The sequence below is a fragment of the Chelonia mydas genome, chromosome 4 (genome assembly GCF_015237465.2).
Source record: "Chelonia mydas isolate rCheMyd1 chromosome 4, rCheMyd1.pri.v2, whole genome shotgun sequence".
NCBI lineage: Eukaryota > Metazoa > Chordata > Testudines > Cheloniidae > Chelonia > Chelonia mydas.
The window spans coordinates 82512-105952 of NC_057852.1; the positions used below are offsets into that span (position 1 = coordinate 82512).

General features: G+C 53.7%; 1 protein-coding gene across 1 annotated transcript; it reads left to right on the forward strand.

The window, feature by feature from the left end:
• LOC119566010 (maestro heat-like repeat family member 5) lies at positions 1 to 23059 on the forward strand. Its single transcript, XM_043545682.1, has 21 exons — positions 1 to 113; positions 4164 to 4306; positions 4610 to 4746; positions 5086 to 5179; positions 5778 to 6111; positions 6853 to 7031; positions 8422 to 8780; positions 9462 to 9577; positions 11190 to 11339; positions 12764 to 12918; positions 14738 to 14864; positions 15931 to 16121; positions 16937 to 17074; positions 17234 to 17351; positions 17961 to 18137; positions 18867 to 19022; positions 19536 to 19658; positions 20047 to 20149; positions 20589 to 20663; positions 21508 to 21661; positions 22882 to 23059. Exons 6-20 carry the CDS (start codon positions 7015 to 7017, stop codon positions 21618 to 21620), a joined length of 2118 nt encoding a protein of 705 aa, XP_043401617.1. The 5' UTR covers positions 1 to 113; positions 4164 to 4306; positions 4610 to 4746; positions 5086 to 5179; positions 5778 to 6111; positions 6853 to 7014; the 3' UTR covers positions 21621 to 21661; positions 22882 to 23059.
• The last annotated feature ends 382 nt before the right edge of the window (positions 23060 to 23441 follow it).

A 23441-nucleotide genomic window follows, 5' to 3' on the forward strand; every position in this document is an offset into this window, starting at 1 on the left:
AGTACAAACAGTTGACTCCCCTCATCGGATGGAAAGCGAGCGAGAGCGGTGAGCCTGCGAGCACTGTTGATGCAGCCAGGAGTCGTCCGGTTGGCAGCGGAGCAGTCGCGAATGTCAGTGAGATAAGTGTCTGGTTTGGTTAAGGCTTTGCTCACGGCCCGCCTGGCTCCAGGTGGGGACTCCCATCAGCTGGGACTGGGTTTGTAAGAAAAGGTTCCTGACCAGCTGTGGTTAGGAGAGAGACAAGGTCCCCATTTTCAGGGGCTGCTCATTTCTCTGGCCAGGAACGGTGTCTCCTTCGCAGGAGAAGGTGGCATCTAGGAGGATCACTCCAGCTGGTGAGTTGCTTGCCTTCCTCCCATATTTTTCTCTCTTCTCTTGTGTGTTGGCCAACTTTCTCAGTCTCTCTCTCCTCTGCTCTCCTGGTGCCGCCTCCCTTTGTAGGACACGGGTAGGTGTGCATTCCCACAGGTGAGGTCTCGGGAGCCATGGAAAAGTCGGAGCGGACAAAAATCATGCAGGGCAGTAGAAAGGCTGCTGAAAGTACCTGAAGAGACAAAGGAAGTGAGAAGGGGGAAGTCCAGACTAAGACAGGAGTCTAGTCTGTAAAGAGAAACAACGGGAAGTCTAAGCTACAGAAACTCTTCAAGATGCCAAAAGACATTTAGGATGGGAAATTACTTCTTGAATCCAGTCTCTTTAAGATCTTAGGCTTAGTATGCGTGTGTATTTGTATTTGCTTAGTAATCTGCCTTCTTCTGTTTGCTATCCCTTATAATCATTGAAAATCTACCTTTTCTAGTGAAACTATTTTTTGTTTATTATTATTATTATTAAACTCAGTTTGTGCAACTGGTGCTCCGTGAGGGAAATGCTTTGTGTGTTACTCCAAGGGGCCGCCCGGTTTCACTCTTGCTCCATGAGGGAAATGATTTGAGCATGACCTGAATTGGCCACCCACTGTCACTGTTGGTCCAGGAGGGAAATGATTTGTGCATTACACGGACTGGCCACCCGGTGTCACTGTTGCTCCGTTAGGGAAATTATTTGTGCATTACCCTGAGTGGCCACCGAGTGTCACTGTTGCTCCATGAGGGAAATGGTTTGTGCAATACCTGGATTAGCCACCCGGTTTCACTGTTGCTGCACGAGGGAAACTGTTGGTGCATTACCCTGAGTGGTGTGAAGGAAAAGTTAGCATATGTGACTCCATTTTGGTTTGGGGCCCACCATTGTCTAAAAGCAAGCACATCATGCACCAGGAGGAGTGTTTCTTAGATACTGCATTCCTGTGAAAATCCTCCGCCCCCCTGCCCTTGTCTCCAGCCTGTTTTATCTCCCGGTTTCTGTTCTTTGTCTGTTCCTAACTCCCTGCCTCCTGGCCTTGATGTGGGCCTCCCGTCCTGATAAGAAAAGTTACTGGTGCATTGCTTTAGGACCATGCAATGTAGTTGAAGTCATGGTTTAGCGCGGGGAATGTACCAAGCAGGGATAGGTGGTAGGTAAGGGAAGGGTTTGTCTATTGGCTAAGGTTTCCGATGCACGAGGGCAACATGCTTTGCTGAAAGGTCTATAATCTTTGTATAACCTGCATGCGGGGTCCCCTCCTGATGAGCAGGGGGGCACCACGCTCGAGCGTAATAAACTTAGTATTTTTGGGAACCCTGCCGTTGTGGACTTCGTTCGTGTGCCTAAGCCTAGACTCGACCTGTGTGGGACCAATCGGGTATCATTCGCAGCAGTTCCTGTGCGTGACCTATCAGGTATAATTCGCAGCAGCTTGTGTGCGTGACCTGTCAGGTATAATTCGTAACAGTGGCCACCCACTCTCACTGTTGCTCTGTGAGGGAAATGGTTTGTGCATTATCTGGATTGGCCACCTGGTGTCACTGTTGCTCCATGAGGAAATGGTTTGTGCAGTACCCTGAGGGGCCACCCGGGGTCACTGTTGCTCCATGAGGAAATGGTTTGTGCATGACCTGAATTGGCCACACACATCACTGTTGCTCCCGGGGGGGTTGGGGCGGGGGAGGAATTGTTTGTGTGTTACTCCTGAGTGGCCACGTTGTGTCACTGTTGCTCCGTGACGGAAGTGCTTTGTGCATTACCCTGTGTGGCCACCCAAGACAACACACACATCACACACAAAACATCACACACACAAAACAAGACAGACGACACTGACACACACACACACAACACGACACCGACACACAAACAACATGACACACAAATAAAATGACACACAAAACAGCACACAACACGACACACAAAAATCACACAGAACACACGACACCGACACATACACACACACACACACAAGAGACGAGGCACAAAACGGCAGACAATGTGACACAGAAATCACACACGACACCGACACACACACACACACACACACACACGAGATGAGGCACAAAACGGCAGACAACGTGACACAGAAATCACACACAACACCGACACACACACACACAAGATGACTCACAAAATGGCAGAAAACGTGACACAGAAATCACACACGACACCGACACACACACACACACGAGATGACGCACAAAACAGCAGACAACATGACACAGAAATTACACGACACCGACACCCACACACAATATGACACACAACACCTCACATGACACACAAAACGGCACACGTGACACAAACACACAACACGATGCACAAAACATCGCACACAAAATATCACACACCCACACACAACACGACACACACACAGACAACACGACACATGACACCGACACATGACACACAAAACGGCACACGACACGAGACACAAAAATCTCACACAACACATGACACCGACACACACAACATGCACACAAAATGGCACACAACACGGCACACACCGTCACATGCACACAACACGGCATACAACAGGCACACACACACTCAACATGGACCACAACACGCACACATAAACACGTCTCACACACACAAAACGACACACAAGTCACACACACAGCACGTCACACGACACATGCAACACGACACACACAACACGTCACCCAGCAGAAGGTTTCATCGAGGAGGAGGATGTCCCGGAGTCCCGGGCGATGCTCTGGAACTGCTCCCCAGGAAGCCAGGCAGGACTCTGGGGAAGTCTCCTCTCGGGGAGCAGCCTGTCTGCAGGACACACAGCTCCCCCGGCTCCACCTTCCTGGCTCTGACCTCGGAGCCTTCAGCCTCCTCTGCCCCTCCCTGCGCTTCCCACAGCCAGTCCGCCCAGGCGGGGTCCTGGGGAAGCCAGAGGGTCCTGCCCCTCAACTCCGCAGTCAGACGGGACTCTCAGCCAGCCAGGAAAACAGAGCTTTATTAGACGACAGGGACATGGTCTAACACAGAGCTTGTAGGTGCAGAGAACAGGACCCCTCAGCGGTCCATTTTGGGGGGCAGTGAGCCAGACAACCCCGTCTGCCCTTCACTCCATGTCTCCAGCCAGCCCCCAACTGAAACTCCCCCCAGCCCCTCCTCCTCTGGGCTTTGTCCCTTTCCCCGGCCAGGAGGGCACCTGATTCTTTGTTCTCCAACCCTTTACCTCTCACCTTGCAGGGGGGAAGGGCCCAGGGCATCAGGTGCCAGGAAAGAGGGTGTCGGCCATTCTCTGTGTCCAGACCCCTGCACACACCTGCCCTCCAGAGCTCTGCAACGATCATACACCCTTACCCCACCACCTGGATCCTTAAGAACTGCCTAGGGGAAACTGAGGCACCCCCACGCGATTCAGAGGAAACATGAAGTCCCGCTTCATCACAGATGACTCCAGGAGGTGAGTTGCTTGCTATCCTACCATGTTTTTCTCTGTCTCTCCTCCAGTATGTTGGCCATCACACACACTCTGTCTCTGTCTCTCTCTCTCTGTCTCTCTGTCCTTGCCTTTCCCTGTTCTGTCTCCCTTCACAGGACACGGGCAGGCACGCTAGGTGTGCATCCCCGCAGGCTATGTCTTGGAAGCCAAGAAGCAGTAGGAGGGGACGAAAATCATGCAGGGCAGTGGGTGCGAGAGTGGAGCGGTGACTGTCGGTGTTAACTTCGTCTCTGTGCGTCGAGTGGGGCCGATGTGGATGGGATGAAAGAGTGAGGCAGGGCTGAGGGCAAGATTTCCAGCACCCATCGAGCTTTGTGTAGTGATGGCTCATGCCTGGCTTTTGCAGCTGCTTTCGCAGAGGAATTGTCCAGGAGCCCTAGCCGGAGGAGAATATGGCAGGAGTGGACCTGAGCAGCTTGGACATCCTTCTAAGCAGACGTGAAGAGTCGTCAGCTTTCTGCCTCCCGCATAACTGGCTGTGAGTAAGCGGTCAGTGCTTTCAATTCCTCATCTGTACTCCCTGTCGTACTCTTCACAGGCCGTGGGCTTCCTTGTTGAGTACGAGGCTCTGGGATTAAGGCTGAGGAAGGGACCAGAGTCTCCTGAGCAAAGTGACGATTTTGGGTGCCGTTACAATGGGCGCCTTCTAGTTGCAGTTGTAAAGTAGGAACGGGAGATGGGTGGAGGACAGAGCCGTGGGATACGGGAGATGTGAAATGAAGAGACTATGCAACACTGCAGACGGAGATGCTCATATTTTTTGTTTCCCCCCCACCCGTCTGCTGGGTTTAGTACCAAGGAAAAAGAAGTCAAGCCTCAGAGTCTACTGCCCTCATGCGATGGAACATGAGTGAGAGCAGCGAGCCTGTGACCGTTGGTTGTGCCAGGCAAGAGCCCTCCATCTGGGAGCCGAGCAATCGCCAGTCTCGGTGAGATAAGTGTCTGGTTTGGTGAGGGCTCTCTTCATGCCCCACCTAAGTCCAGGTAGAAAAGCCCCGTAAGGTAGGGCTGGGTTTGTAAGGAAAGGTTCCTGACTAGCTGTGGTTACGAGGGAGAAAAGGTCCCCATTTTCGGAGGCTGCTCATTTCTCTGGTCAGCACCGGAGTCGCGTCCGCAGCAGAAGGTTGCATCTGGGAGGATGACTCCAGGAGGCGAGTTGCTTGCTATCCTACCATGTTTTTCTTTCTCTCTCTCCTCTAGTATGTTGGCCAACACACACTGTCTCTGTCTCTCTCTCTCACCTATCCTTGTGCTGTCTCCCTTCACAGGACACGGGCAGGCACCCTAGGTGTTCATCCCCACACGCTATGTCTCGAGAGCCATGGAGAAGGAGGAGGGGACGAAAATCATGCAGGGCAGTGGGTGCGAGAGTGGAGCGGTGACTGTCGGTGTTAACTCGGTCTTTGTTCATGGAGTGGGGGCCATGTAGATGGGATGAAAGAGTGAGGCAGGGCTGAGGGCAAGATTTCCAGCACCCATCGAGCTTTGTGGAGTGATGGCTCATGCTTGGCTTTTGCAGCTGCTCTTGCAGAGGAATTGTGCAGGAGCCCTAGCCAGAGGAGAATATGGCAGGAGTGGACCTGAGCAGCTTGGGCATCTTTCCAAGGAGACATAAACAAGCCACATGTTTCTGCCTCCCGCATAACTGGCTGTGAGTAAGCGGTCAGTGCTTTCAATTCCTCATCTGTACTCCCTGTCGTACTCTTCACAGGCCGTGGGCTTCCTTGTTGAGTACGAGGCTCTGGGATTAAGGCTGAGGAAGGGACCAGTCTCCTGAGCAAAGTGACGATTTTGGGTGCCGTTACAATGGGCGCCTTGTAGTTGCAGTTGTAAAGTAGGAACGGGAGATGGGTTGAGGGCGGAGCCGTGGGATACGGGAGATGTGAAATGAAGAGACTACACGACATTGCAGACGGAGATGGTATTTTTTTTTGTTTTTCCCCCACTCTGCTGGCTTTAGTACGAAGGAAAAAGAAGTCAAGATGGAAAGTGAGTGAGAGCAACGAGCCTGTGACCGTTGGTGATGCCAGGCAAGAGCCCTCCATCTGGGAGCCGAGCAATCACCAGTCTCAGTGAGATAAGTGTCTGGTTTGGTGAGGGCTCTCTTCACGCCCCACCTGAGTCCAGGTAGAAAAGCCCTCTAAATTAGGGTTCGGTTTGTAAGAAAAGGTTCCTGATCAGCTGTGGTTACGAGGGAGAAAACATCCCCATTTTCAGAAGCTGCTCATTTCTCTGGTCAAGAACGGTGTCTCCTCCACAGCAGAAGGTTGGATCCAAGAGGATGACTCCAGGTGGTGAGTGGCTTGCCTTGCTCTCATGTTTCTCTGTCTTCTCTCGTGTGTTCGCCAACTCTCTCTCTCTCTCTCTCCTCTCCTCTCCTCTGCTGGTGCCGACGATGACCAGGCCCCGGGTGCCTGGGCCCCAGTGCCCTGCCTGTGCTCCATCTCTTCCTGTATCTGCCTCGCCCCTTCTCCCAGCCCACACTGTGCACCGCTGCCTGGATGATTTCCCCCTCTCCTCCACTGCACCCCCCTCTGTGGGGTCCCTGCCACTCACCGTCTGCCTCCTCTCCTCCACCCCCTCCCCCGCTTCCCCACGGGTCACTCCTGGGGCCGGTTTTCTTCACCATTTTCGTGCATGATCTGGAGGATGGGAGGGATTGCACCCGCAGCAAGTTCGCAGATGACACTAAGCTGGGGGGAGAGGGAGATACGCTGGAGGGTCGGGATAGGGTTCAGAGTGACCCAGACAAATTAGAGGATTGGGCCAAAAGAAATCTGATGAGGTTCAGCAAGGACAAGTGCTGAGCCCTGCACTTAGGAGAGAAGAATCCCATGCACTGCCCCAAGTATGCCATGTCCCCGCCCCTAACCGACCCTCCCGGAGCATCCTCAATTCCATGAAACAGCTGTTCTGGGGTGGGCAGGAAGTGCTGGGAAGGAGAGTGGGGAGTTGCTCAGTGGGGGTGTGTCTCTCTGGGTGGGGTCTGTGTGTGTTTATGCACAAGCTGATTGTGATGTCACGGATGCCAACAGCAAAGAGTGTTCGGCGTCAGCATTCTTGCCCTCCCCTCAGTCTGCCAACTGGCTTGGTTGACAACGGCTGGTGAGCCAAGGAGCTGCTGAGAGACGCGGACCATCCCTCTGTCAACAACTTCTTGAATCAGCTATTTCCACAGGTGTTTGAGGAACAAAAGGATGAGTTTTTACAGAAGGTAATTCCCAGATTCTTTCCCTGCTCATTAGATCGCACACGACAGGTCGGTGCCTCCTTCTCCTCGGGACGGGTGGGGGCTGGTGTGGCAACAGGCAGGTCTCAGCGTTCCGTTTGGATTTGAATGTGGCCATCTCTCAGGTCTCCTCCTGCTTCAGCCTGTCAGGTTCTTTGGAGGCAGATTTAGATGATTTTATCTTTCAGCAGACTAGTCGGGGGGAATTTCCATGGATAGAACCAAAAGGGAAGATAACAAAACTCGTGTAGAAGTTAGATTGATATCTCCATCAATAGTATTTCCCTTGGAGTTGCCCCTAATGCACTCCTTGCCTTCAAGTTGGGAATAGAAACGCTTTGTCTCCTGTCATGACTGCCAAAGAAATGTGTATTGAGAGAATATCGATCTCAGAATTTACATGATTGAAATGCACATAAATGAGCTCAAATAATGCAGAAGAAATGAATCTTAAGATATTGAAAGTGATACAGCTCCACTCCCATCCCCTGGCTGTCATCTTGGTAGTTCTCTCAGAAAGAATCTCATGGCGATAGATCTCAAAACTCTCTACAAATTCTACTCTACCCCCTTGGGCTATAGAAAAGAGATGTGTCGATCCCCCCGCCGCCCCCGCAATTCCTTTCCAGGAAAGGGGTTTCAATCAACTGTCGCCTACATTTGTCATGGGTCTCGCTGTGATTTCTTTGTCCTTGTTTTGGAGGCCTAACTTCTGACTGGATGTTGGAAATAATATGGGTCATTCTTCATTTCAAGTTGATTGATTCTTTCCCCCATGCTAATACATTCCAGATTTTCAAATAGTTGAGAAGAAGTCAACATATTTGCAGCTGCTAATTCATCCTTCCAGACCCTCAAACCCTCGAGATGACAATCTTTTCTTCCTTTTCCTGGCTTCTCTGGGAACAGAGCTTTCTTGGTTTTCAGCTTGGCCCGATCTGTTCCCAGAGTCCCAACATTCTGTGCACAAAGGAGTGGGGTTAAGAAGGAAGCATTTTGGCAACTAGGCCCAGGCAATGAGCAAAGAACATAGAAACTGACCTTTTGCTCTTTCTATCCCTAGCCTCTGTTTGCCAGGTGCCAGGAATGAGCAACAGGAATGGATCGCTTGATGATTCCCTGTTCATTCCTTCTGGGGCACTCAGCACTGGCTACTGTCAGAAGACAGCGTACTGGGCTAAATGGACCTTTGGTTTGACCCAGTCTGGGCGGTCTTGTGTTGCTGATCTTCTTGGTTGCAGCAACCTGTCCTGGCTATTAGAGGAGCAGATGGCTTCAAAAGACCACTCTCGTGGATCTGGGAATCCTGGGCAAACTAATTCCCTTCCTTTCGAGAAGGACAGAAAAACCCATTTCCTCCTTCTTTCTATTCCAGGCTTCGTTCCTTTTTCCAAAGACTCGCCTCTCGGGAGCACAGAGAGATCCATGTGCACAAAGTGCTCGTCCAACCTGCAGCCATTGAGGCATGCTCTGGCCTCAGCCCCCAAGAACAGGCCTTGCCAGAGAAGCCCCAGGGAAGAAAATGCTCATGGACCATCCTGTCAGGCATGAAAAGACTCTGTGTCTGTTGCCAATCCCACAGCGCGATGGCAGAGAGCAGTGAGGAGAGAACAGCTTCCTCTCCAAGAAGGTGGACACACTTGTCCCTGAAGAAGAAAGCAGCTGAGACCCAGGTGGAGGCAGAGGAGGTGAAGCTGCAGGAGACGACAGACAAAGACGAAGTGGATCTTACAGGTGAGATGGTTCAATCCACATGGTTGGCGAGGAGCATGTGAGGAACACTCACACCAGTCACTCGACAAGCCTTCGACATCAGGGCCGTCTCATGGGACAGTGATGGGCACCTCCGGCTCTGGAATCCATGTAGAGGGTGGCAGAGGTCCATGGCTGAGGTGGGGAGAGCTGACAATGTCAGGTCACCCCCCTCTGGGGATCTGGCACGGTGGGGTGGGGACTACTAACATTGTTCCAGGCTGGAAGGAGAAGAGAGAGGCTGGATGTTGGAGGAAATCATTTCTTTTCTCCTCGATTGGGTCCCTTTCCTCAGGAAAATGCTCCAGAGGTCTCAGCAGGTCACAGCTGGGAACCGTACCAGAGCTGAGTCATTCCTTCTTGGGGGGTTCAATGCAAAAGGAGGCCAGGTGCCCATCACTGACAGGAAAGGGGTGCAAGGGGAGGGGAAGTGTAGACGACACCATTGAAAAGAAACTGGCCCCGAGGGAAGAGGAAGCCTTGTGTGGTCAAAGCCCCCAGCTAGGAGTCAGGAGAGCGGAGTTCTCTGCTGAGCTCTGCCAACAACCTTCAGTCTGACCCTGGGCAATTCGCTTCAGGGCTCTGGGCCCAACTTCCATCCTCTGTAAACCAGGGGGAAGACGTGGAAAAGCAAAATGTTAAGAATGTTTCTTTCTGCTGCAGGGACGAAGAAGGAGCCGTCTGACACGAAGGGGAAGTGGGAAAAAGGAAGCCCAGAAGAGCAGGAAGAAGAGCGCACTCCCAGCCCCTCATTAACAAGCAGCTCCCATATGACGATGGTAATGATGCTGTGTGGCCGTGCTCATGGAAAGCATCCCTTGCTGTTTGTAGGAATATCTCCCAGGGGCTGAAAAGAAACACTCATCAAGGGTGATCAACTCCAGCCAGTCTTTATCTGGGTTGCTTGAACGAGGCCCGCTTTGACAAAGGGGTTTAGGCACCTAAAGAAGTCCAGAGGTGCTTTGTGGGATTGGCAGAAGTGCCTGACTCAGGTGCCCGATTCTGATGCACTTTCTATGGCACACAGGCACGGCTGAAAATCAGACCAGGCCCATCCCTGCCCTGGTCGGGGGAACCCACATATCTCCTGGCTGTGGGGTTCTGGCCCATCTCGTGGCACCAGGACCACTTTGAGACACAGAGAAAAGGAGTCTGCTCTAGAGCCTTAGCTAACAGCCTCTTGGCTTTTCGCTCCTATGGTCGAGGCTCCTGCACTAAGCTCCAGAGGTCCCAGGTTCCCTCCCGCCTGCCAACATCTGGGCTCTGTACGAGTTACAAAAGCCTCTAGACACCTTTGTAACTCTTCCTCTTCGGGACAGAGCACCCTGCAGCGCATACAAAAGGCTGCAATTCTGGGAGCTTCTGACCCGCCGGGGGTCTGGAGTATGGAGGCGAGTGTGCCACTCCGCTGTGCTCTACTGCATCCTAGGATATCAGGGTTGGAAGGGACCTCAAGAGGTCATCTAGTCCACCCCCTTGCTCAAAGCAGGACCAAACCCCAATTTTTACCCTAGATCTCAAAATGGTCCCCTCAAGGATTGAACTCACAACCCTGGGTTTAGCGAATGCTCAAACCACTGAGCTACCCCTCAGCTGTTGGCAACCAGGACAGACGGTGCTAATCCAGCGCCATGCAGGCCAGCTGCAGGAATCCCCAGGGGGTGCCCTGAGACACCAGGGCAAAGGCCTCCAGCACCCCAGGCCCTGGGTTGAGGTGACCGTGGAACCAGGCCCCCTGGAGTAACATTGTGCCCAGTGAGTTCTCACCCCCAGGGCTCTGGCCCCAGAGGCCCACGCTTTGGGCTTCTCCTCAGCCATGCAAACTTGCTTCTTCAGTCTCAGTTACTTTCTGTCCTGACGGCGATTCCTGCCTGTTTTCTGGCAGCCCCACGGGCTGCGAGGTGGGGAAGGAAGAGGGCGTTTCCGTTTGGGCCCTATTCTCAGTCCCTTCCTCGCAGACACTGTGGGCTGCCAGAGTTGCTGAGCCAATCTCCTCAGGCGCTCGGGGTGGGATGGGACATGGGGCAGGTTCTCCAGTGACCCCTCGGTGACGCTCAAGGAGCAACTCGAATGGGCTTTGCAGGACATTGAGGCTTTCTCAGCAAAAGCGGGGTTTCCTGCGAGGAGGGGCTAGCGAGGGAGGAAACGGGGTGGCCCTTGGGGTCCCAGCACTGCCCGAGAGGCTCCCGTCTCTTCTCAGGAGAGGGGGCCAGAGAGGGGACAAAAGGCTGAGGAAACCTTAGCACCTGGGGAGGCTTTTGAAGAAAAGGGCTCAGCCGGAGTCTCCACGCTCCCTCGGCACTGCCAGCCTCCCCCGGGGACAGACTGTTCCAGGGCAGCTGCCCCAGGGAAATACTCAATCCCAACAGGCTTTGTCCCTGTTCTTTGCAGACCCCCAGGGAGCACCCTTCCTCAGCCCCGCTCCATGCCCTGCTGATGGCAGCCGTGAAGGGTCTGACAACACCCACCCTGCAGAGATTTAGAGCCGCAGAGGAAGAGCTGAGGGCCATCGTATCTCTCCACGGAGACAAGATGGAGAGAGTAAGAGACTCCCGCAATGGGGCAGGGGGATGCTGCGCAGAGAGGGGGATGGGAGAAGTTCCTCTCCTCGGAAACCATTCCTGGGACACTGGCATGGGATTGGAAGGTTGGCTAAGCCCCTTGCCATTCATCGCTTGGCCACGGGGATAGGTGACATTCAAGCCCTTCTCCAAAGACCGCCTGCACGTGGTGCGGAAGTGCCGACTTATTCCCTTCCTGGGCTTTGGCTTTCCTGGAAACTCTGAGACTAATCAATGAACAGAATCCTCAGCCTGAACTTCCTCCCCAACCTGCCTGTTCCTAGGGTTTCCTGCAGGTCGTCCCTGTCTCTGCCCGAGTTCCTTCTTTCCAACAGGTCCCAGCGGAAAGTTAACAAATGGCCCCTCAATCAGCAGATTGATTTGTGCAGGGCTCTAACTCCTGCTAGCAGAACAGGTCAACAGAATCCAGCCACCCGCCTTGTAGCTCCTGCTCCTTGTTCGAGAGAGGAAAGAGCAATGACCAATTCCTCACGGAAGAGTCCTAGGGGGTGGCTTGTCCCTTTAGGGTCTGTCTCCCTGTGTTGCAAACTCTGCAGCAGGAGCCTGAAAGCCTGGCCCTATGGCCTTGGGTCCCAGGGCTGGCACTGAGGGGCCAAAACAGCAATGCAGACTCTTCTGGGCTGGGGCTGGACCTTGATCTCTGAAGCCTGGGGAGGAGGGTGGCTTCAGAGCCTGGGCTCTGCCCAAGTCACCTTGTCTACACTGCTCTTCTACGTGCCATAGCATGAACCCGAGGTTAGAGACCCGGCTTCAAGATTTCTGGCGGAAGATTTTAAAATCCCACAGTATGGAGGTTCTCCTTAGGGCTGGGGCCAGGAGCTGGCTAGCCCCACCCAACTAGCCCTGCCTCCCATCTCTGCCATGGGCTCTGGGATACATCGGTAGAACCAGCTGGGTCTGGAGCAGTGCTTCTCAACCTGTGGCCCGCTCAGCACAGAGCTGCGCCCCTTTGGGACATCCTCAGGGACAAACAGGTCGGATTGGATGTGCCCCACAATGGAACCTAGGTTGAGAACCACTGGTCTGGAGGAACGGATTGTGCAAGAAAGAGCTAAAAGGAAGTTGCGGAGATGGAGGAAAGGCTCCTGGAGGGAAGCCCTTGAGAGCGGGGCTGAGAGCCGTTTGCTACGGCAGGGAAGGCCCTGGGACATCAGGGGAGTTAGGACTGTGCCCACTCTAAGGTTTTGTGCGTGTTTTGGAGCTTGAAGGTGCTAACCCAGACCTCAGGAAGACTGGGGTTCCTGGACTTGTCAAAGCCTCTTAGGGAGCAGCCAAGATGGGCAACCGAGGTCAGAGGAGGCTTGCAGGGCTGCCAGGAGGGCTTCCCTGGGAGGAGGCCACTCATTGATAAATCCATCCCTCAACTTTCTGGCATTCTTCCAGGTTGGAGACGTGGTGGGAGGGATCTTAATCTGGCTCGACAACAGCTGTGATCCCAGAGCCAGAAGAGCAGTGCTCAGGGCCATGGCCTTGCTGGCTCGCTCCCACCCTCAGGACGTGGTTCTAACCTGTGTGGCTCACACGCTCTCATCGCACAGGTAGGGAGCTGCTTTGTTATCTCCTCAGTCCAGTAGTTCTCTTCCTGCTCCTACTGACAGGCCACAGGCCGGGAGGGGTCCGTGGGGCTCACACACTTGGAGGGAGTTTCCTGCTGTGCAGAGAGCTGTCCACGCTTCCTAAGAGGAGATGGCCAGGCCCAGCCACAGAGGAGCCAACCCCTCCTCCTACACTCCCCGGGATGGAGACATGCCACTTTTCTGGAGAATTCCAGCATTGTCCTGATTTTTATGGGTCACCCCACTTCCTCTCAGATCCAGTACAGGGCCAATCAATGATTTGGGGGCTCACTCAACATCCCTGGCTCATGAGGTCTGGCTGCTCCTTACTGCAGGAGAGAAGGCAGAGATGGAAAAGGCCCATGAGGCCCATCTGTCTATCCCCTGGAGACCAGTGCAGGATTCTTATCTGTCGTCAGACCCCCCACTTATTCCATGGCTGAGGAATTGGTGACAAAATGCACTCATCCTTATGGAGCTGTGGGGCAGAGGTCAATCTCTTAAGACAGACATTTCCAGCCCTTATTGATGCAAAAGAAAAGAAAAGAAAATCAACAAAACAATCCTCCCCACATGACCAGAGCCTAAATGCAGTGCAGCGAGCAGACAGCCAGCATTAATAGCTCTGAGAGGGGGGAGTGCCTCTTTCCACCTCAATAGATTGTTAACTTTCAGTCCTGCTGGTTATTGCTGATCACTTGGAAGGGTCAGCCAGCTGAGGGGTTTGTAACACAACCCCCATGTGCCTCGGGGCCAGGAAACCCAACTGAACCCTAGCCAGAGGTCAAAAGTCCAGCTTTCCTTGGCATCTTCTGCAATGCAGTTCTGCACTGACCTGAGCGAAATTTGTGTCACACTGCAGAGCAAATTGAAGAGCAGCAGGAAAGAAATGGAACTTCTTACCCAAGTCAGTTATCAGAGGAATAGAGTGTTGGTTTTAAGATTTCTTTGAGGGTTTGATTTGTAAACCTTTCTGAATTTCAGAATCAGGTCTGAATTTCTTGGAACAGCCACAGTGCTTTTCAGGGGCTGTGCTCAGAAGTCACAGAAACTCAGCAGCATTGGCACAGAAGTTCAGCCAAGCTTCCTGAAGACCTTGCTTCCAGGCCATTTGCTCTTGAGTTGTCCAACCTAGTTCTCAATGTCCTAGGGCTTGACCACCACCTCCGACCTTCCTCACCAAACTTGGAAGTCAAATGACTGGAAGTCTTTTGGATCCATCTGCAGTCTTCCTCTGCAGATGCCTGCGGGGACCAGCAGGACTTATGTCCGCAAGAATGGAGGAGGGGGATTTCAGTCCTACTTTCCTTCCATCTCTGTCACATTGGGCTTTACAATCTCCTCTTCCAAGCTCTTGAATCTTCTCAGATCAGGGCATGTGCTGACTCACTCTCTGACCCTGTCCACCACACTGCAGTAGAATTGAGCTGCTACGAGACACTTGGCCAAACGCTGGCTCTCCGTTAGACCCCCAAACAGCCAGAGTAACTCCAATGATGTCAGGCAAGTTTCTCGGGACTGACCCAAGTGTAACAGAGCAGAATTCTGCACAGTCTGCGGGTCACAGTTTGGTGGTCATTCTGTGGTCAGTACATGGTCACTGTCTTGGAAAGAGTGCGTTAGCTTTCGAAACAAGAACCCATGAGGGGAAAGGAATAAATACAACTTTCTCTGAAGGGACTTGCCCTGCCTTAGCCTCCCTGCACCAGTGGCTGTCTCCTCTGGTATTCCAAGCCTCTCCCTGGGGAGGGCAAGAGATGGCCAAGCAGGAAAGCTCTGACGTGTGTTTCTGAATTTGCAGATGTGCCATTGAGTTGTGGAAGGCCTTGGGTGAAGAACCACAGCTCACCAGGGAGGTGCTGCAGCAGCTGCTGGACAAGCTCCAGCAGAGACGCCGGGAGGAGAAGAGCAGCCATGTGTCTCTGGCTGTAAGTGAGATTTGAGATGTCACCTTGCGAACCCACCAGAGGCACAGGGAATATGGTGCGATCTGTGTGTGTGTGCGAGTTTCACCTCTTCTTAGCTTCAGGCCATGGCTCCACCACACACTGAGGCCGACCTAACTTAAATGGGCAGACAGCCGCCACAGCGATTCCATCCCTGGTGTGTGTCCGCACTTTGCTGCTTGTGTCGGCAGTGCACGTCCTCACCAGAAGGGCTTGTCTTGATTGTAGGGTCAGGGTGGGGCATTGTGGGAAGGCTCCTGAAAGCCAGTTGACGAAAGCGACGCGGTGTCTGCACTGACGCTGCATCAACCTAACTGCATTGACCTGGACTCTCTGCCACTTGTGGAGGTGGAGTTACGAATTTGGCACCAAGGGGCAGTTCTGACGACGGGAAGGAAATTCCATCCTTAGGGGGATGCAGAGTGAGCGGCCTTGCGTTGACCTAACTCTGGAGTGTAGACCAGGCCTTAGTGTGTCCTCGCCACTTCCAATCAAACCAAAGGGGTGTCAGTAAAGTTTCCCCCAGGTCAAAGTTACACATCTGAAGTGGTTTATCTGCTGGTACCCTGGCTCAGTTGTCTTCTGCTCCAGATGGCCCTTTAGTGAGCAGGTGCAGTTCAGGTGTCTCTTGGAAGTCTCCAGGTTTCTGGCTCTGTAAACTGTGGCTAGAAATCTTCTCAACATGGCATCCTGAGAAGTCCAGTACTTTTGACTGGGCCAGAAACACTGGGCCTAGGAGAACGGATCTCCTCAGCATGGTTTCAGCCCTTCCAGTCATGGCTGGAAAGCCAAAGCACAGGCTCTGCACCAGAAAAAGAAATCATGGGGAATAACGTCATCCAGACTCTTCTCATCTTTCCATCCTGCTTCCGTTCCAGGAATGGGGGAAGGTTCAGGAGCCTCCAAATGTCCCCACCCCTCTCAGAAGCCAATACTGTTTTGTAATACGCTGGAGAGGAAAGGAGACATGACAAAAGGACCAGAGCGAATGGCAATGGGGGCAGGTGGCAGATTGGGAGAGCTGAGTGAAATTCTTTCCCCCCTCCAGGCAATGAAGACCATTTATGAGCTCCTTTTCCTACGGGGATACCGAGAAGCCATCCTGCAAATGTATCCCCAGCTGCTCATTCTCTGCGTCAGGCAAGTGCAGTACGTGCTGGATCTGCACTTGCCAGGGACCTACATGGCCAGGCAGACATCCAGCCCCGAGGAGGGATCCAGCTGCCTCAGCCTCCTAAGGTAATGACTGAAAGGAAAAGGAAGAACAGATTTGTTCAGCTAAACACATGGGGGCTGTTCATGGCCATCAGTTGTTCGGGTGCTGTCGTTAGCCCAGGCTCAGTTGGGAGCAGGTCTCTCTTGAGGGAAAAGGGTTGAGAGCCGTGCGTTCTTGTGAGTCACACTCGCTCATCTGACGCCGTCCACAGGCCAGCTGCTTTCCCTACACACTCAGGCAGCAGCCATGTTTGTGCATCCATCCACGTCTGCCACCCGCCAAAGGGTCAGTGCTTTCCTCAGTGCCTGCTGAGCAAATCCGTGGGCCTCTCTCCCCGAACGTGGACAGAGCCACACCGGCAGCACATGGGGACAGGCACCGCAGGGCGTCAGCCTCACAGGCAGACAGGAGGAAGAGGGACCAGTTCATCTGGTCCTGTGGGGACAATTAGGGGCTTCCATCTGCACGGGAAAGAGAGAGCGCCAGAAGACACCTCAGGTGGCGTAAACTGATCGAGCTTTGCTCGATTCCACCAACAAAGGATCTGGACCCACATGCCCGCTTGAGTCCTGTTACCTGTCACAGTAAAGAATCAAGTATTCAGCCATCGTGAGTGATGACACCAACCATCTGAAGAAGCTACAGGGTCCCTAACTGGTTCCAAACTCAGTGAAACTGCAGTGTAGACAGGGTATCACACTGGATCCATCCTTGGGGAGGCTAGCTACTGCTGAGCATGCTGGGTGTCTCAGGACTTGTGCAGATTTGCCATGCTTGGGGCTGATCTCATTGCTTGACACTCTTTTTTGTGTGTTTGTTTGTTTGTTTTTGTCTTTAGCACCTCAGTGGAGGCTGTGAAGACGCTTTTCTCCATGCCCGGCTACTGGAAGGAATTTGCCAGCATCCACTTTCATCGGGGTTGGGACATGATAGCCTCCCGATATCACTACTCGCAGGGGGTTGGCCTGATTGCAAGGTAGGAGCTCAAAGTTTCCTCTTCTTTGGGTCTCTCTTGGGAATGGGATTTCCGTGTGAAATATTCCTCAGTTCTAGGCTGCCAGCTCAGCCCAGCAACTTGAGCTGAACGCTCTCTCCCCCTTGAGAATCAAAAGGGACTTTCTGTTCCATGTTCCAGAGCCATGATCGAGTTTGAGAACCCTCAGCTCCCTGCAGTTTTCAGAGAGGCACTCACCATCGTCCAGAGTGGGAAGGAGGAGGAGCAGAGAACTATCGCCCTGGCTTTCTGCACTGAGGTGAGATTCATGAGTTGACAGGCAGAAGTGGGCTTTCTGGAGAGCAGCTCAGGACAGTAAGCTCTAGGCTACATTGTCAGCAGCTTAGCAGCCCTACCGCCAGCTAGCTCCTCTCCGCACATGGATGGTTGCAGGGCATGGCAAAGAGAGGGAGGGAGAGACAGGGTGAGATTGCTCCTGGCTGGATGTGCCTAGATGGGGTTATGGGAGAAGAAGCCATGTTTCTCCAGTGCCCCAAGGCCATGCTTCTCTCCTCACCTTTTCCTGGGCTTCTGCTTTTCTTCTGCCCCACGGCTCTCTCCATGGCACTCAATGAGGTCTGGAGATTCCCCTTTCCAGATGGTGGAGGTGCTTTCGGAGCAAATCAAGGCATGCCGTGCTCCCTGCTCCCGTGAGCTGAGCCCTGATTGCAGATGGGATGCAATGGGGGAGGCGGGGTGAACAAAGACAAAGGTGACAGTGAGCAACTGGCACAGAGTGACAGGAGAATGACTTTCTGCCCCATTGGGGGGCTGTGCCCTCCGTGGTTTCTCGTCGGTGGCAGTGGTCCAGCATGTGCTCCAGGCTGTCACCTGGGAAAGTAATGAGCTGCCTTCTTCATTCCGGCAGGTGCAATTCTTACGGGCCCAGCTGCCAGCAATCCTGGCCGTCTTTTGTGACAGGGATGGAGGGCGTGTCCTGGAGGCCATGCATAAAGCTGCAGACATCATCCACCTCCTCAACAGGGAGGGGCTTGGCTCCATCTCCCAGGATATTGCAGTCAGCCTTCGCCCCTTCATTGATGATGTAAGGCTTGGAACCCCCTCAAAGAAGCCCACTCCCCCTCTCCACCTGTCTCTGATGCCCTTGTATCTCTCTCCCCATCCCCTTCCTCCCGCCCCTCAGGCCTGCCATGGAGCCTCCAAGGAGTGCCCCCGCCATGGGTGGGGAATCTCCTGCTGAGCCACCGCCCTGTCAGAGCTCTTCTCTCCAAAGCTCAAGCTCAGTGCCATGCTCCCAGCCCCTGCTGCAGCCTGGCCTGGGGGAGAGGGGGCCTGGCACTGGGCAGATGACCAGCTGTCTGGAGAACACAGGCTCCCAAAGAGGTGGAGATTCTCAGCAGGAAAGAGGTGGGTCGGGAATGGCCCGGCTCTCAGGGGCACCCAAGAGCAAAAGAAATGCTGTCTTTTGGAGCAGCCAGTCCCTGCCAGGCTCCAGCAGCTGCTTCTCCCCTTCCCCACACCAGTCTCCAGCAGCCTTCCTGCCCTCTCCCCTCATCTTCTCGGGTTCCAGGATTCTGTGCTCTCCAGACAGAAACTGCCTCTGGGACACCCTGGGCTGCACTGTCCCGCACAGGGTCTCAGGCCCTGCACAAGATGTCTATGGCGCTGGCCTGGTGGCCTCCCTGCTCCCGCCAGCCAAGGTAGTTCCCACAGGGGGAACCGGAGCAGCGTGCGCATTACCACTCAGTGGCGTTCTGCTCTGATGCTGCCTGGCTTTAACCGGGGGTCCCCACCCCCTGTGTGTCATTGCCAGGAGAAGGGCAGTGTGCGCTCAGCTGCCATTGTACTGCTTGGCAACGTGGTGAGCAGGGTGCAGGACCCCGACAAACCCTTGGTGCAGCAGGAAATCATCCACTGCTTGCTCCCCCTGCTGCTGCATCTTGAAGACCAGGAGGAGAGTGTGAAACTGGTAAGTGCCACGGTCATTATTGCCTTAAGAGCAAAGAGCCAGGATCCCCTGGGGCCCCCACTCCATTCATCGCCAGAGCCCCTTGCCCAAGTGGAATCTTCTCCTCCCTGCTTCACTCCATGCTGGAGCCAAGTGCCTCATCCATCCTCACAGCACACAGCACAATTGGGAAGAAAAGCCTTCTTCTGGGAAAGAGGAGGGGCCTAGCGTAGCGGGGCCGGGAGTCCTGCTGCTGGCCCCGGCACGGCCCAGGGCCTGCGTCCCCCTGAAGTGCGGGGCCCCCCAAAGCACGGGGCCCTGGGCAACCGCCCCAAACCATCCAAAGGACAGGACAGCTCTGGCTCTCTCCAGCCAACTCTCCCTTTCCTCTCCTCAGCACACTCCTGTGGAGAACAAATGACAGGAATCTCCACTGGCAGGAAAAGCAGGAGAACAAGGGACGGGGAAGGTTCCATGTCCCCCAGACTATCCCTCTCTCAGGGAGAACCCTCTTGGTCTCCTCTTCTCTTGCAGTCATGTAAACTGACGCTCTTCCGCTGCGCAGTCTTCCTCAGGTGGGCTCATTTGAAGACGCTCTTCCGCAGCATGGCCTGGGATGGCTCCTCACAGCTCTTGAAGTGTGTCTGGATCTGCTTGGTAGGTGAATTCCTTGTGCCTTGAGAGTGCTGAATGGCAACTTGAGGAAGACCTTTCTAACCCCACACCCTGAGTACCCGTCCGCTTCGGTCGGGCTGCAGGACTCCGTTCCAGGCTCTCTGCTGGCTCATTTCGGCAGGAGTTACAATCCCTTCACATTGTTGACATTTTTCTCCACAATTCTCCGACCTTCAAACTTTTGTCTTTTCCAATGAAAGCTGAGGTTCTGGAGAACACAATGGGAACTTCAGAGGGGTGCTGCTCTGGTGTATGGGTTCATATTGGCGGTTGCCATGGCCTGGCTATATGCTTTGGCTTTCCTGGACTATTCGCTGTGGAAAGAACATGTCATTTCTATATTGTGCATTTCTTCCTTCTTTCTTCCTAGATGCAGAACAACGAGAGCCACATCCCCAAATTCCTGTTCCAGGCCTTACAGTACCTGGAAAGCTCACAGACAACAATAAGACATTCAGCAGCCCGATTCATTGGTAAGCAGAGCAAATTCACTTGATCTTTTCTCAATGCTTCCTTCAGAGCCCTTTTCTGGACGGCTGCTCTGTTCCCTCCAACAGCACCAGAATCCTAAAATGGGGTGTGTGTGTGTGTGTGTATGTTTGTGTGAATTAACGTGTATTCCAAGATGATGGGAGCAACTTAGCTGAATCGACTGCACCAACTTCACCCGCCCACAACAACTCTTTGGCTGTGCCTAGGGGAAACCAGCAGGATGTGAATTCAATCTCCTTTGGAAATCAGCCTCTCAGTAACTTCTGGGCGTCTGATGCTTTCTCGAACATGCTTTGTGAACAGATGTAAGGAATGTCTGGAATTTCCCAAGGGTGTCTTGGGGGAATGGCTGCATCATTAGCAGTTTTCAGCGAAGGATCTGAAAAGCCATGAGACCCATTGTATTCATTGTATGTCTAGGAAATACTATCCACCATTACTGCGATTTGTTGTCTGAAACCGTGAATGAAGATGGCATCTCCCGCCTGTATGAAGGTAAGGAAATACCTCTGTGTATTTGGGCCTCTGTGGGAAGCACAGGGGTGCAGCACAGGGCCTGAAGACAGCTTTGCATGTGTCCCTCTCAGTCTAAGGACAGCGTTGAAGGAAGAAGGGTGGTCACGCGAGCTTTCATCAAGGTCCCACAATCTGTGCACGGGAGCAGGGGAATTCCATCCCTAGCTCCTAGTGTAGACGTAGCCTTAGAGCTGTGTGGGGAGACTGTCTTCATCAAGGTCAGAAAGTCTCTAAAGGAAGGCCTGACCGAATTGAAAAGGGCTCTTGTTATTCAGGATGATGATGATGATGATGACGATTCCCCTCTGTAGGGAAAGATTCATCACCTGCCCTCCCTGGAATGGAGTGATTGCAGGCCAGGGACCTTCACTCCGAGATTGGTTATCAGCTCCTAGGAAATCCCATGAGGGCACATGGGTAACACTTTTCCCTGTGAGCTCTTCAGGAATGAAGGCACAGGGCCACAAAGGATTTCAGGAGACGTTAGGAGCCGAAATCCCTTTGTGGATCTCGGCCTAAATGTTGGATGGTTTAACGTGGCTGCCGCTGTCACTTGCCTGTTCCATCCAAAGAACAAGTGCCCCCAACCGTCTGTGTGGACGGGTGTGTGGAGGAGTGTCTGCCAGCAGAGGGGGAAGTTAGGCAAGAATGGGGTCTCCTCTCTGTCCAGGGCTATTTTGGGAGGAGCCGAGTTGTTGTTCTTGTGCCCTTAGAATCTCGGGGAGCGAATAGCAGGGGGCAATGGCCATCGGAAGGGGAGGTTTCCTAGGTACCAGTCACATCAGCACCATGGGGTTTTCAACCCATTTCCTCTTGGTTTCAGCTTTTCACGAAGTGCCTTTGAAATCGGACAGGACTACGTGGTACATCCTCAACAGATATTATAAATATTTGCAGCAGCTTGAAAATCTCGTGTTGGGTTCTGCATTCGACTAGGGAACCGGGACCGACTCCGAAGAGCTCTTTGTCCTGCTATGGTAAATACAACAGACGCTTCTCAACTTTTTGGTGTCCCTAGACTCTGTTTGCCAGAAGCTGGGAATGGGGGACAGGGGACTGATCACTAGATGATTGCCAGTCCCTTCATTCCCTCTGGCATTGGCCACTGTTGGAAGACAGGATACTGGGCTAGATGGACCTTTGCTGTGGCCTTTCTTATGTCCTTATGTTTGGAACCGGGGCTGAACAACGAGGTGGATATCAGCAGATGACCCAAAATGATGTCGATTAGTCAGGCCTAGAGAAGACTTGGAAGAAATTCAAAGGGATCGAAGAAAGCCATGTCACTGGGCAGCACCATGGCAGATGAAAACCAGCGCTGACCAAGGCAGGGCCATACACATGGAAAGCAGTGAGGTGAACGACTCCTCCATATTGCTGGTGTCAGAAGCCAAAGCACGGCTGGTTGGGCCCAGTGGTTGGAGCAGTGGCGTTGGGGCCTCGTGCTCAGAGTGGTGGAGGCCGAGCCGAGGGGAGCCAAGGGTTGGAGCCGGAGTCCAGAGTCAAGAGCAGGATTGGAACAGGCTGGGGAATAGGGCAAGGGCCGGATTAACGATCCCCGGCCAATGGGAGCTGCGGGGGAACTTAGCCTACAGGCAAGATCAGCTCCCGGGACAGAGGTTCCTGGTGTGGTGCTCGTCGCGCTGACGTGGCTGGCGGGGGGAAAGGAACGGCAGCGTGCGGAGCCGCCTCGCCCCCACCCCAGCCAGGCAGGGGTTTAGTGGCTGCAGCCTGGGCCCCCCTTAGCCCTACTCCTTTCCTGAGTGCACCATTGCCCCACTTCTGCCCCATTCCCACACACTGGTACAGGGCAGAACCCTGGAGCTGATCTGTGAAATCTCTCTCACTAGAAGGAAGTCACTGCAAAGGCAGGACAACCCCACCTTTGGGCACCATGGAGGACATCTCATCCCACTGCACAGAGCCCTATATTCACACAGCTTCTCGCATGTGATTCCCTCACTCATCAAAGCCAGGCGGAGAGAGGAGAAATTCTCCCCGACTCCCTTTTACCATTGCCAGCCCACAGGGGAGCGGAGGTTGCGGGGGGTTGGGTGCTCTCTTTAAGAAATGCCAGCTCTCAGGGAAGTTGCCAGTGAGCATCAGCAAAGTGGGGTGGGGTTGTGCCGTGGAAAACTACCCTGCTTGAAGGTTTTGTTCTTCTCATTTGGGTTCCTGCCCTTTCTCCCTCTTCCAGACATCGAGAGGCCAACAGCAGCCAATTGAGCCCACCACTGATCCCATCTCTTGTGAGACGGCAAAGCAGCTTTGATGGGAAGGAGGAGACAGAAGAGGCCGAGCAGCATGTGCCGGGCTGAACCAGCCACACAGAACCCCATAGTCTAGGTGGAGAAAGCCAAGCCCCTCCCCAGCCCTGCCGGAAATGCTCCAACTGGAGCACCAGAGTGTAAGGGAGCAGCTCAGCTCACGCTAGGCAGACCGCTGAGAATGGAGGATGCACACTGTAGGCTCCAGTCCAGAAACAGCTCAAGCCCCTGACTGCAGAGCTCCGAGGCGCCGAGACCCAGCCGCATCCCCGGGGGCCTGCAAACATGCAAGGGAGATCGGAGACTCTGGGAGTTTCCCACGCCGGGAATCCAGAGACCCCCAGCCCATGGCCTAGAGACATCTCCTAGGAAATAACCTGGGTGAACTAGCCATTGTCATCCCCAGGCTGGATCCCCACTGACTCAATGGCAAACACACTGGCCACGGACGAGGCCCTGGGCGAGGAGCCGGTGGAGTAACGAGGGCCTG